Source organism: Zonotrichia albicollis, chromosome Z (genome assembly GCF_047830755.1).
Source record: "Zonotrichia albicollis isolate bZonAlb1 chromosome Z, bZonAlb1.hap1, whole genome shotgun sequence".
In the NCBI taxonomy this organism is placed as follows: domain Eukaryota; kingdom Metazoa; phylum Chordata; class Aves; order Passeriformes; family Passerellidae; genus Zonotrichia; species Zonotrichia albicollis.
The window spans coordinates 37,847,055-37,862,475 of record NC_133860.1 but is presented as its reverse complement, the minus strand read 5'-3'; the positions used below and the strand labels follow the sequence as shown (position 1 = coordinate 37,862,475).

The 15,421-nt window shown below is 38.1% G+C and overlaps 1 protein-coding gene across 19 annotated transcripts in view; it reads right to left on the bottom strand.

The window, feature by feature from the left end:
• MAST4 (microtubule associated serine/threonine kinase family member 4) overlaps positions 1-15,421 on the bottom strand; it is a 291,175-nt gene that overhangs the window by 67,273 nt on the left and 208,481 nt on the right. For 16 of the 19 annotated variants that reach the window (XM_074533260.1, XM_074533264.1, XM_074533262.1 and 13 more), the window contains 4 exons: positions 10,335-10,404; positions 7,402-7,422; positions 6,607-6,685; positions 411-568 (listed from right to left, as the gene is read on the bottom strand). In XM_074533260.1, coding sequence (XP_074389361.1) covers positions 411-568; positions 6,607-6,685; positions 7,402-7,422; positions 10,335-10,404 — 328 coding nt within the window. The remainder of the gene's footprint in view (positions 1-410; positions 569-6,606; positions 6,686-7,401; positions 7,423-10,334; positions 10,405-15,421) is intronic. The other 3 variants (XM_074533261.1, XM_074533266.1, XM_074533276.1) reach the window with 1 other exon arrangement.

Sequence of the window (15,421 nt, the reverse complement as noted above, 5' to 3'; positions counted from 1 at the left end):
CTTAAAGATGAAAATGGAACACTAAACTTTGTCAGGGATATCACAATGGCGAGTCCTTGAACTGATACAGGCAGCCTGTCACAGACATTCAGGCTACTACTGAGAACAGAGCAGGTACTTGGATTCAGAAAGGGAATACTACAATTACATCATGAAAGACTAGGTCATCAAGACAGTCTCTGCAGGTTAGCTGCCTTCACATTAAGACCTATCTTAACGATATTTACCACTGAAGTAAGTCATGACCAAAACCAGAACAAGTATTTAAAGACTACTCTTCATTCAGCCTGAGTTATATATGTATTTCAGACATTTCAAAACCAGCACACATCACCAGTGTAAAATACCATGATGCTACCCACAATATGTGAATTTAGATCCATCCCCTGTTTTCAGATACACAAACTCACCTGAGACTCCGGGACCGAGGGCGCATTGCAGTTGTCCTGCACCTGTTATCACTGGCAATGCTCTCAGTTGTACAGAAATGTTTAGACAAAAAATGTAGTTCGTCAGGTGTTGGTTGGTATGGTAACTGGTGTAGCTTCTCTTGGGATGAGCAGGATGACTAAGAGCACAAGAAAACACAAGTGTCCATCAGAGCGAAAAAACATCATTTTCATGACCATATTTGGTGCTCATGAATAATGAATAATGTAATTTAAGTTAAAAAATTATAGTTACTGTTTCTCATACCTGACTACCAATTTAAAGAAGAAAATAAATAATTACTCTCAAACTCATGAGCTAAATATAGAGTAAATATTTTAAAAAAGAATCTCTTCAGTTCAGAAGACACGCTGCACTTCAAAAATTTAAATTTCCTAAGGCAAAGGTGATGTCTGATGTCAATGATATGTAAGAACAGCTAAAATGGAGTATGCTGAAAATAAATTATTAGAATAGGATGGCCTAAACATGGTAACCATAAAGTACAACTTATTGTCACAGTGCCGATTGTAAATCTTCATAATAAAGGTACTTCATTATCCATATTTAAGACATTACCAATGCTCTTAAAATCAAATTCTATCTAAAATTTTGCTGAAAAAATTAATACATTAATATCTTTTAAAAACTGTACTCTGAAAACAGAATAGGAGAACTCAATACATTTATCAAGACCGGTTATATCGCCACAAAAAGCAAATGGAATTACAATAAAACCATCCATTTAGTATCAAACTGGAAGATATGGACAGGTATGAAAATGGCAGTGCTACCACCATAACCACCCTTGCAACATTTCATGTACAGAGCTGCATTACATAAGCAGTCCAAATGACCAAACTATGTATTTTAAGGGTTTTTATGCAGCTCTACCTGAGCCACATTAGATACCTGCAGGTAGAACTTGTAACTTTTCCGTGAACCTGGATCTAGTACACTTTTTAAAGAACACATACATAGTTAAAATCACTAACAACTAGTCATGCTAACATGGACTGACAAACACGGAGAATTTTCTACTGTTTCTGGTACCAAAATCAGTTTCCAAGTCAGCTGATTCATAAATATTCTTGTATGACTGCACAAAGCTGCTTACTACCATGCAGACATTCCCTATATTTTATCTGCAGAAAGGAAGAAGTTGAAAAACTTGGATATCTTTCTGGGGCTCTTCAGACTCCAGCTGTTTTTCTCAATAAAATGAATTTCTTCTGTGTATCAATTTACATGTGCACATTACTGCTTATCTGACTTCTCATATTGAACACCAAGGCCCCCGCCTGGGTGGTCTTTTAATGTTTCTTTGTTACATCATTTCTAGTGAGGGAAATCAATAAACTTTTGTACTGCACAAGTATTACCCCTGCATTGCTAAGGTCAGCAGATAATAACCACGCAAGTAAGCACAGAAGCTAGGAAGTCTTTTTAATCTCCTGGCAACTTGTGTGGTAAAGGCTAATATCCTAGGTCAGAAGCAAAAGAAACGTTTTCTTATCACACTAGATCTCATGAAATCTCGTCTCCTAAAAGCAAAAAAGAATAAAACCCACTATGAGAAAAGGCTAACAATGACATGTTTACATGGGAATGCAACACCACATCACAACAAGTTGAAGTTTGCAAGACTGTGTTACCTTGCTTTGCTGCGGGCTAAGAGGCATGGACACTGAGAATTTACCACAGCTCACTAGATAAGTAGTAACTTGCTGAGTTACTGTAACTCATGCATGAAATTCAGCCTTAGCACATTAACATGCATAATTCAGCATATAGCATAGGAAAAGTAAGTTCTTTCTTATCTCACACTATAGCAGTTGGTTGCAGTTAACCTGTTATCCCGCAGCCATGCTCTGTCAAATAAATGACACTGTAGCACAGGAGAACTTCCCAATACAGAGCATCACAGGTGGCTATTGTCTTTCAGGGGATTATGGGAAGATCAGTGTGAAAATAACTCATATCACACTTCTTCTCATACAAGGTGCCACAGAGTTTAGATCCAACATGACTGAAGAGAGGATCTTCCCATGCTAATCACTCTCAATTGTATCAGGACCATCACAGGCATAAAGTACATTTTTCTGGTGATCTAAATTCTTATTACAGTACAAATCCAAATTCTTACAGCAAAATTCTTAAACAAAATAGTTCTCCTGGCATTCTACAAGTAATGTTCAAAAAATCACATAAGAGCTAAATTTTTTAATATGTTCAACTGTACTGCATTATGGAAATGCAAATGTTCTTCTGAAACAGAAATAGAGGTTTGAAAAATACACAGCTTGTCTCTCAGTTCATCACTTCTATAAGGCGTGCTCTCCTAGAAGACTCAATCATCTCAATTGCATTGTCTAACTGCAAAGATTTGATCCTACTGTGCTAGAGTAAGACAAACTACCAGCTTCTTTCCAACTGAATAATCAAGCAGAAGGTATTTTAATTTTGATTTTGCTGTGATAACCAGTATTTCTGGTACCTGCACCACTTCTAAACCCATGATCTTCCGTTAAATAGGTAATTCTATCCATCCCATCACTTTCAATATTAAAAAACAAACAAACAAAAAAATAGGTAACAAATGAGTGAGCTACACTCCCCTCAGCATAAGTGTGGTAACTACAGACACTTTGGCCCCTACTTTGACTTTCACTTGCCAAAGTTGTGATCTATTGCAATGTGTAAAAACTCTTTCTGTTCGCTGCCTGATACATGTCTAGATTAATGTGAATTTTATTTATTCATCACTGAAAAGGGAGTGTTCTATATGTACATTTACAGTGTTGTATGAACTGGTCCCTCATTTCCTCTAAGAAAAAGTAATAATGTAGAAGAGAAGGCTGAACTGTGCTAGCTCTTTCAGATTCTGAAAAAGTACATGAAATCAATTAGATGGGTACACTTCTAGTTTTGGTTTTGTGATTCACATGTATCATCCACGAGCTAATAGAAGAAAATGAAAAACATCTCCAAGAAGTGAAGAAACAGTCACTAGTTTTGGAATCCCAAGGCTATCCAAGTGCTTTTGCAGGGCTTATCAGCAATAGCAAATTCTCGGGCAAAACAGAACAAGAAACTAACCATGAAATACTGCAGAAGCCAAGACAATAAAGCCTAATGTGTTTGTCTCAGACACCAATAGCAGGGTGGCTGTGCCGCCAACCAAGGACTTTAGGTAACAACAGCCAAGGACTGCTGGCACAACATGCTGTGAGAAAGAACAAGATGTGACTGGACAAGGGGCCACTCGGAGCTAGGACAGCACTCCTCTGGGACAAAGGTCTCTGATCTACCTCCTGGAGATAAGCACAGCTCAGCACAGCACAAACAGAGAAATGAGGTGGAGAAGCAGGCACAGAAGGCAATCAAGACTGCCAAAGACCCCCAAAACCCTCTGACCCATTTCCACAAGGACTTGAAAGACTAGACTGTGAGCGATCACTAATTTGCATTGAAAGTGAGAAACCCACCTTCAGGGTGGCAACAGCTTCTCTACAAAATGGTACTCCCCACCCCCCAAGCCTCAGGCATCCCCAGGATCCTGAGATATCCCAGCAGCTGGACTAATGCTGGAGCCAGGACGGGTGATCTCTTCCTCCCCCCTTATCCCCCCCCCTTTTTCTTCTTTTTTTCTTTCCTTCCCAACCCACCCCTTTATGCAAAACACACTGACATGTGCTTATACAGCAGGCCAGAGACTAATACATCAATTTCTATGTCAAGTGTTTAATCTACAAATATAACAGTGAGTTTTTGTGGATCATTTGAATTCTGTAATTTCTTTTGACCACAAGTATTTACCAATCTGGGTGATCTCTTACTCGTAAGGTGGGACACCATTGATATTCATGGCATGAATTCTCTACTGCTGCTTTCTTCAAAAAAATTAAAATTTATTTATTGGAAAAACACGAAACACGTTTATTTCCACAAGTAAGAAACTGTTTACTCAATGGTAGGAAAGACATATAAGTATGTTATTATTTATATATTCTAGTCAGAAATAATCATGGGCTAGGTCAACAACAATGTATTACAGAAGCTAAGACATCTAAGTCCATAAATGTATGGACAGCAGATGCAAATACCATGTAAAGCTGCTCCACATTCCAGGATGCCTACAGCAGCTAGTGAACTTAAGTAGGGAAGAAAGTATTTTAATTAGAATTACCATTTTAAAACTGAAGATATCAAAGAAATTAATAAGGGCAGAAAATTAAAGCTGTGTTTTGATCTGGTTTTGACACAGCTTTCAATCTCCTCTCTAGCACAAGTCTGTTTCCTGCAACAGTGACAGTGTTACAAATTCCTTTATTTGATATAAACTCCTTTATGTCAATATATTTTAGGTGAAGAGCACAGCATATCTGATCTAGTTCCAATAAGAGGTATACAAACGTGCCCTAACTGAAACTGCTTACAGAATTAATGTGAAACCAAGGAATTTACTAGGCAAAAGTAACATCTACACAGAAAATAAAGTAGAGGTCAAAATCAGGACTTTAGAGAACAAGTTCTTATGATACACGAAATTACCCAACATGGTTTAAGACAGAATTGTCCTTCCAGAAATCTTTGTGGGCAAAAATAAAATGAGAGTTGATCGTAACACAAAATAGTTGTATTTCACGATTGTACAGAACGTGAAACTGGAACTCTACTGTTCCACAAGAGAAACTGAACAAACCCACTGGAAGTTGGAAGAGAAAGCCCACTTTAATTGTTAAAGAAACCGTTTAAAAAAATCAATTATTACCCATTCAGTAAAATGTGCTACTCATAAAAGGTAAAACACCTTTTATAGCCATATAAAGCATAAAACATTGAAGAGCTGTAGTTGGATCTACACAGACCATCACTTCCACTGCAGTGACATGTTCTAACTGTCAAAATGTCAACTATTTGCTATTTCCAAAGCAGGCTTTCTCTACGGCTCTACCTCCACAGCCTCTAGGCGTGACTACCACAACCAAGAGCTCTGCTCCAGGTTGTAACAAGAGACAGTCGTTCCTCTCCAGTACAGAGATGTGCAGATGCACAAAGTAGAGGCTAGTATTTCTGCCACGGCTGGCTCCCGAGTTCTGAAGCAGGATCCAAGGCACTGCTGTGGCATATGAGATGCACAGGTATGGGGGGGGCTGACAAACCACTGGCAGAAGCCAGCCTGAGGGGAGCCAAACCGAACCCAGCTAAATACTGACAACCAGAGCTGAGCCCAGCAGTCTGGCAGCAAGACATGGACAACCCAGCTTTTTTGGGGATTTATCCCTCATTGTTTCTTCTTCCAGCCTCAGGGATGGAGAACGCAAGCCACAAAGAGCAAATGCCATCTTGTCTTTGTCTAAGCAGCCACACAGAACTGAGCTGAGGTGCTGAACACCTTTTGTGTGTAAAGCACCTTCTCCTTTGTAAATTTTATTATCAATATTGTTGCCATTACCATGCATTTCCTACTCCTTAGCTGATGGTTTTCTGTTGTTACCTCAACCCATATTCTCTGCTGTTGTTATCTCAATCCATAGTCTTTGCCTTTATCCCCCTCTCACTGAAGCAGGGTGGGGAAAATGGGGGTGGCCTACTTGTAGTTTAATAGTTTTTTTAAACCACCACAATTGCACTGAAACAACTGCTCCAAAAGGTAAAAATTAGTAAGTTAAACTTATTCTATTATGCATCCCAAAGGATTCCTTTTATTCTGATTACAGCCATCTGAAAGGTTACGTATCTAACCTATCACCATGCACGAACATCTCACAATTGCCAAAGGAAAACAAAGGCTAATGCGTGATTCATCTCACCCTAAGACAGCAGTCTAACCCAGGACAGGTGAATCATGCCATAGACAGTTTCTCTTTCTTCTTGTCATCAAGGCAGCCTCAGTTAAGACTTGATACCTAACTATTATCTGGTTAAAATAAGGCAGATCAAAAGGGAGCAGCTGAACACTATTCACTACCAAAAAGTATCTCTCAGCAAAGTACACATTGTGCAAAGTTTTCTTCAATTTCAGGAAAGCAAAGCAGTTTCCTATCACATGTTAGTTCTAAGTCTATCAAACACAACAAAACCTACATTGTCTTTTCCTCAGAGAAGCATGCTACATTTGAGAAGCTAAAGCCTGCAGACGACATCCATCAGCACAGCCAAACAGATACTTACAGAAACAGTCGAGCTGGGTGTATTTGTACCATAGCCAGAAGAAGGGAGAGAAGCCAAAGACCAGCGGCGACCATCAGTCCTGGAAGTTATAAAATGGAGGTCAGTCAAATGAACACTGCAGCATCCTAATGCAGTAACATGTGTTAAGTATTACTGGGTAAAACTGCATCCCAAAAGCATGATAAAAATAGGGGCTTTAACAACAGTATACTTTTACAGGGCACCACAGTAAACAAGCATTCACCAAGGATGAATTATTTTTATTGTGGTTTTATTTATAGTTAAAAATCTATGAGATGGAACAACCACAAAGAGAATGAACAGGTCCACAGAACTGGTATCTAAAACAAACAGAAAAGGACAATAAGCTCACAACTTTTAGGTCCATCCCATAAAAATTAATGAGAAGCAAATTAAAAAAATTGTGAACAAATGCAGACCACTGTGCTCTGAGCCACAGAATAACCATCACATTCTGATTGATATAAAAGGGTAGTGCATTCTTCAGTGGCATCAGCAGAGGATATCAGCAAACTAGCAGGCTAATGATCAGGTAAAACCAAACCTAAATGTTAAATGTTACATACATGACACAGGAAAAACAAATCTTCAGGAAAAAATCATGCTCCCTCCAAATAAAAAAATTAAATAAATACACAGATTATAACCAAAACACGATTTATGTTCTTCATTGTCTGAGGTAACAAAGACAACATGAAACTTCAACATTCAAAGTGGCAAACAAAAAAACAACTATGAGAGAAGTGTTTGGATTTTTGAAAAGGTAGAATTTACCTGTCATTTCGATGCCCATGACTGCAATACAATTGAATCAAGTGTGTTAAAAAAAAGGCAAAATAAAATATAAATAACAAAACAGGTCAAGTTTTTATTAACAAGTGGTATGACAGTTAGGAAAGGAGAACTGAAGATCTGTTTAACAAGTATCATGTCACAAGTCTGACGGACACAAAAAGTGAAATTCTGAAGAACTGAAGATTAATTGAAGCGTATTTTTGAAGAACTGAAGTAATGTCAAATCAGCAATCTCAAACCTATTGATGCAGAGGTTTAAGTGGTCCCTTCCTTCAAACTAATAGTCTAAAAAGCCCCTTGCTTCTTTCCAATATATCCACTTATTCATCCACAAACTACACTCAAAACTCTGGGACTTTGTATACATAAAGCTTAAGAAAAGGAACTACAGTACATTATTAGTATCAAAATGTGAAAAGCACATGTACTAGAGACTGCTAATTGTGTCAAATACTGAACTCTGGAAAAAACTTCCACCTCTACCATAATCTTGTTCTTAATTCATTCTTTCACATTCTCTTCTTCACCCAAGTATGTAAGAGACACCTCCAGACGAAAGCACCATTCTAAAAGTAGTTTTCTCTTCATTTGGCTTAGCTGCTCACAATTGAAAGAACTTAGGCAGTACTTTAACATGGGTGAGACCCACGTATTCTGCATCTGTGAGAAATAAAGTATTTCTTAATTGAGTAACTCATAGTGAACAGGGTACTTGAATCACACAGAAAGGCTGTCAAGGGCGCAGACAGGCTACCCCAGAAAGTCATCTGGGAGGCAAACATGGGCAAACAGGAGGCATTCATAAGGCATTATGGGAAAAAAGCCCCTATAGCATTTTCCCCTGGACTCTTTCTACACCATTTGCTTCCGTCCTAAAGTATGGCTTTACTCACTTTCCAGCAGCTCTAGAAAGGGCAATCTGTCACCTACGTACAGGTTCGTAGATGCTGGACTTGTATGCACAACAGCAGTGCTGACTTGCAGAGGCACAGGCTATTCCTGGGCACTGATCAGCCCACCAGACATGGGAGAGGAAGGTGACTCTCCAGCTCGGTTCTGAGGCACTGGGAAGGCACGCTCCAGCTCTGCCCACCGGCTGGAAGCGCAGCACAGGGGCATCCCTACGGCAGGTCCCTTTCCTATGGCTGCTGCAGGCAGGGCCAGTGCCTGATGAGAAGGGGATACACTAAGGAAGCAGCTTCACAGAAGGTCTCAAATAATTTCCTTTCCCTCTCTCTCCCTTCCTCACACTGTTGGAGTTTTTGGTATCCCCATTGACTCGGTGGCAGTGGATAAAAAAGTATCCATACCCCTACACCATTGCCCCTGGCTCCCTCAACCTGCTCTATCACCCTTGTCCTTCCCCTCCTTTTATACCTATTAAATTTACAAAATATAACAGAAAAGGCATAAACTCAGAAGTCCATTCTCATTATTCACAGTGCATTTTACTATGAAAATTTATCCCACCAAACTTATATGAAAACAACCACAACAGACATACCAAATTAATAAGAAAAAAAGTTGCATCAATGCAGTTTTAAACTTCATTGCCATCAAACATCTTTGATATAAACACAGAACAAAATCAGTTTCCACAGAAAATTGCTCTGAATGTTTCTTGAATCCCACTGAAGTGGTGAGATATTTTTAAATCAGAGAAATTTCCTTCAGTTAAAGAATCTATTTGAAGTGCATTACAGGGCTCTAGAGAGGTCAAAATCCAAATGAAACACTAGAAAACAAATCCTTTTGTTTTTTCACGAATTCTGAATTCTAAGGTTTACAAAAGTATATTATTTTAAACTTTCTGTTGATTATGGGTAGGGAAGAAAAACTATTTCTCGGCTGCTGTATTTCTAAGCAATGCTCAATCTTTCACATCTGCTTTTTCCATTATAAACTATTTCTGGATTTAATGAATCTTTCTAAAAATATGCTCACAAACAAATGCAACCTATAAAGAGATAGTATCTCTGACAAAAGGAAAACTATCAAGAGGAAGTAGATTCAAAAGAAATATTCAACTTTCTTAAGATAATTTAAAAAGCAGCATCATAAGCTACTAGAAAGATTGACAAGATCTACTGTCACAAATTAACTAGATTCAGATTAAAAAATTATGCAAGCTTTCACCCCTTTGCAGCTTTAAAAAAAAAAAGTTAAGCCATTTTCTTGCAATTACTTTTGAGAATTTTTGTGGGCTACTTTACTGATCTCCCAAAATAAAGTGACTAAAACTTTACAGGCAAGTTATAGCTCAGCACAAACCCATCAGTTAGATGCCTGACACTGCTTAAACATCCCAATTTCATTTTATATATATATATATACACTCCTGGCTAAACATATAAATTCTGCTTACCTTCACAGACATAAGAGCTAATGAAAATATTATTTGCAGTAGGGTGACAATGTGTTAAGTGATGGGGAGCCACACTGGCACAAACAGGCAGTGTCCCATGACATGCTATCAACTTTGGTTATAGATCATTTAATAATGATTTACTTCATAAATCACTTCAAGTTCACTTTAAACCTTCAAAAATTCTACTAACATTAATTAATCCTCACAACACTCCTGTGACAATGCTTATTGTCTCACAGACACTGGTACAGATATTGAAACAGGTCAATGACAGGTATTCAAGGTATGGTACTAAGACAATGTCTGAATCAGATTTATTACAATTAAATCATTATTCTATTTTTTTAAATTAAAAAGATATGCTCCCATTGCATCACACATTCAGTAGTTTGTTGCCGCTGAGGTTTAAAATGGTTTACAAAAATGAGCTAATACTTCTTATTCTAAGTGACAGACCTGACAGATGTATTTGCAATCGCCTTTTGTATCTGCATACATTTCCTCTATGCAAAATGTATGTTGAATACTACGAACAACCTCTTACCTTCGTGCAAAAGAAAAGTGGGCTGAGGCACTGGGAGAGAAATTCCTAGGGCTATCTTGAGGACTGTTTCCTGTTGGAGATGATACAGATAAAATTATTATTAGATGGGTGGGGTGAAGAGAAGTCACTAAAAACATTCAGACGTATCAATGCATGCATTTCCAGTGGATTCGAAATGAATTTCAGAATTTTTTCTTTCACAGCCGCTCTGAAAATAAATTCTGAAACAGAATCTTATTTTGACTCGTGTTTCATTTATACTGAGTTTTAGTGACTGGATTTTGTAATTCATCGAGAACTGTTCATTAAGCCTTTTAATTTGAAAATTCTCAAAACAATTCGATAATTATTTAAAGAAACCAGTACATTAGTTTGAAGAATAGGTTTTTAATGTCACAAAAAATATTAGTTTTTTAAAATATCATACAAAACAATGAAAGATAGAAAAATCATTATCAAAGATTTAGCCCATATGTGAAGTCTCTACAGCATTTTCACAGGCTTCCTTGCAATTTTTTTTTTCATTGCTCATTTTTTTCTGTCTCCAAAACAAACAAGCAGACAACACACTGAACTGAACTTTTTTACCCTTACCTGCATTTTGTGAACAGGTTTCAATTTTGGAGTTTGTTACTCCTTTCTATTAGAACACCTGATCTCCTGCGGACCAGCATGAGTACAGAAAGGCAGCAGCTGCTGAGAGCTGCTCTACCCCTCTGCCTGTATAGTTAAAGGAGAAACTGTATTCCTTCCTTTAGAAGGAATAAAAATGGCCTCTAAAATAAACCTACAGAATACCTCTAAACATACACAAAAAAACACAAACCCCAAATAAAAAAACCCCAAACAACCCCTCCCCAACTTCCCCTCCCCACACAAAAAAAAAGGCCAAAAGGATCCAATATAAAGTAGTACTGGCAAACATCTAACAATCAATCTTTCCTTAAACTTTTCTTTAAAACAACTGTAGCAGCAACACATGAAAATAGAAAAAAAGTAATGCATTTGTTGTAGCATTTTATTTTTGGACATAAATGAGACTGAAACAAAAGCAATTGATTAAAAAATAGCTCCTATATAGCCAGCTAGAAACAACATGAAATTTCTGAGGGGAAAATCACTACCTATGTGTGAAAAGGCCATTATAAAAAACTGAGTCCTTAAAGGGCTTCAAGTGGCCTTGACTGCTATCCAAATGTTTGAATCAACATTGCATTTATCACAGTGATATCCATAACAGATTGCATTAATTCTATATGGGAAAGCATAAGCCTTGAGTGATTAGGTAGCAAACACAGTGATCAACACACATCCCCACACTAACCCCCTCCCCATTTTGTCTAGAAGCAGATGCAAGATGCTTTTTGAGCTGTGCTGAGCAGCTTTCGCAGCTGCTCTTTCCACAGCCTCGTGAGACATGGATTCCACTCTCACTGGCCAATACCCACAAGTTTTTTTTAGCCATTAATCTATCATGGCAGAATTATGCCTTCCTACATTCTCGGCATCCCCTCAAGACCCCAGCTTCTTCACTACCCTTCAGACACTGCTGAGGGCCTCAATAATTTCAAGGTGGCAAGGATTCTCATTCCCTGAATGGACTGGAGCAGAGGGAATCTGAAGTCATAAATTCCCATCTTTAGTTGGGGACTAAAAAAAATTACTCTTACCTTCTATCAACTGTAAACACCAAATTACTGAGAGCAACAGTTCATTCAATTTAATAGCTAACTGGATTTCTTTTTCTGAGACCAAAAATTATTAAACAAAAAAAAACTAAAAAAAAAAAAATTTAACACTGCGCAGATAAAACAGTCACAAATATTAACTGCCACACTAGAAAAACATCAGCTGTAATCTGGAGCGTGTTGTGGCTTAGATAAGTAAAAAAGACAAAGAAGCTACCTTGAACTCTGGCAGAAGAGCATAGAATTAGCCTTAACATAGTGAGACAAACAGCTTTTCACAGGAAACAGTTTCACAGATCAGAATATGGGGCTTTGTAAACCAATTCCTTTTGTTTCGCTAGCTGAAGTTATATATGGATATAAACAAGCTTTTAACACACATCAAGGACATACTTTACTGTCCATGGGTTAAAATACACACAAAAACTTCATAAAGAAGAAAAAATATGATTAAATAATGTAGCAATTTTATAGGTATCGGTGTGGATTTGGATTTGTGGAATCACAATGCTGCAAACTACGTTGCTAGAATCAACACAGATCACTTCCTTACAGACAAAACCTTAAGAAGTCAGTCTTACTCAGGAAGAGCATCAGATCCTGTTATTAGGAAAATCAGCTTGGAATCATTACTTGTAATAGCAAATCAGCTTCTGAAATAACAAGACTGGTGATGCCATACACATAATACTGGGATACTAAATCCTGAAGGTTTATCTAGAAATTGTAAGAACTCAGACAAACCTGGAAACAAAGAATGAGAATACAAACCCCTAATGACTGGAGAAACAGCTAGTGCTATTACAGGTATAAGGTGTAGTATTCCAGAGGAGCAAGACAGGCTGGAAGCAGAGTCTCACATGCGACCTTCATCAAGGTATTCACCCACCCATCTGCAAGTCAACGCCTGGGAGACTTTCAAATAAAATCTAGTGCCAGTTACCTCTCTGTCCATATGTGCAGGGCTGATGAGTCAAAGCCTACTGTTCTTTGAAATCTGCTTGCATTGTATGCTTTAGTCCTACAGTATCTCTATGTGACGGGGATTACTGCCCAAGTGTTGATTTAGTAAAGTAAACTGGACTGGTGATCAGGCATTAGACAATTAACTCCAGCATCCTCTGGGAGACACAATGAATAGGCAATTAATGTAACAAAACAATACTCTGCTTCATAACAATACACAGGGTGACTCATTTTGCAAGTACCTATTGTTAAGAAAACTGTATCAAGACAATTAAACTGTGGTTGTTTTGCAAGTAGCTTCAAGAAATCCTCTGTCTTTGCCACTGAGGGAAGATACTTCAAATATTTTTTAAAAAGCATGCTACAGTCACTGCATATTATTAATGTACTTTTAATAGCTGTCTACCTACAAAACAAAGAGTTTCAAAAGCAATGATTTTCTGTTAGTATGGAGGGAATACCAGATTAATGATAACTGTTATCATTAATCAAGACAAGACAAATCAAATCAATTAATCAAGACAAATTCCTGATGGATCAAAGACAAATCCAGTTTGAATTTTTTTAAAATGTACCACAGTACATCAGTGTTCCATTAATACAATGATGCGTTGTACATTCCTCTGTGTCAGTTCACATGGTGATGAGTGTTGACTGTGAACTGAGTAATACACAAGACATCATCCACCTGCAGTTACAGGTCTGACTTTCTTACCATAACAAACAGCATTAGTCAGTAGAACATACAGCTGGGCAGAATCTACACTAGAGGAATCATTCTGAATACTTCTGCAGGTGCTTTCCAAAAAGTGAGGAGCTCAGGCTATTATTTTCATGTGAGGAGCTCAGGCTATTTAAAAATCTGGACTGACTATACCTGAAACCAGCAAAAAACTTGCCTCAGCTATGGCAAGGAAGGTCTGTATGATCCTTAAATCCATCTACAAGAAAGCGCTACGTGTTCCAACCATTAATTAATATTGAGAGAGCTTTTTTTACAGGATTTAATTTCTATCTGCATGTAACTTACTATTTAGAGTTTCTTCTCCTGTCCTTAAACCAGTAAAAGATGATTTGAAATTTCCGTAACCATTAACTGCACCCAAAAGAAATGCTAAATAAAAAGTTTTGTTTTAGCAAATCGGTTTTTGTAATTCTACAAATAACAGCAGTCAGAGTAATTGATATACTGCACGAGTTTTCTTTCAAAATCTGACATTCAGAGCCCTGCTTTATATCCCAGCTTTTAGCATTTCTATACTTCACCACAAAAACACACTAGGGGGCCTTATTTATTTAGAAGCATAGCTTTCTTTCCCTTAAAATATACGGTGCAAACAGCTTTGCTGATTACTATGCTTCCATGTTGCTAACTAAAGTACATCTCAGAATTATCTGATGCAAGCAGTGAGCCCTGACATAGTGAGACCACACTATTAACAACCAGCATTCTACCAGTGTCGACCTAAAAATCTGAAAAGTCCTTGAAATAGGATTACAAGAGGAGGTAAAACCTTGTTGAACTTTAATTTTGCTTTAGGGAATTGCATCATGTAATCCCACTGTGAAAGACTGATGTCTCGAGACATTTTGGGATAAATATGTGCTAAGGAAAGGGCAGGTCAGACCTTACCCTGGTCTGACAAGGCAGTGCCTGGCCCTGTACACCCCCAGCCCCCTAAAGCCTGTATCACAGAACAACAGAAATGTCCCTCTCTGGCACAGTGGAGGCAATGGCCCTCTGGAGCCTCTAACTCAGCTCCGGAGTGGCCAAATGACTGGAAAACCCACCAGGGGAAAGGGCCCAGGAAGTCCAGGGGCATTTAAGGCCAAACACAAGGCCATGGCACTGTCTAGACCTCACCTCCTTGGGGAAGTTCTCCATGAACGGTGCTGGAACTCACGGGTTGGTTACTGTATGTGGGCACTTCTGTATCTTTTCTGTCTTTCCCTTCTTCTCCTTCTTCTAATCACCTCTTCATAGAATTTCTGAGTAACTTAAAATCAATCCCATTTAGTGATTGCTAAGTTCAATGGGCCAAGTCAAATCTCTGAGAAATGATCTAGGCTGACTGAATGTTACGCTAGAACTTTTGCCCAAGTTCTTTGACATTCTGAAGTTACCAGTGAAGCTGTTTTTGTTGTTTGACCTCTTGAGAATATCTTGTCGGTATTTCCCCTATGTATGCAACTTGAGGTACATGAACAACCGTAAGTAATTTATCAACTTCACTGAGTGAGCTGTTTGGGGCCTTATACCTATTTATCCAATCTCCTAGAGAAAGTCAGGTTTGTCCCTGCCATACTTGGGTGGACAATTCTTTAAGATCCCTCATGTTCCAGTATATATGACCAGCATGTGTTTCTCTTCCTACTCTATGAAGGGGAGGGAGAAAGGCAATTCTGACTGGTTTAGATTAGAATACCATCTTC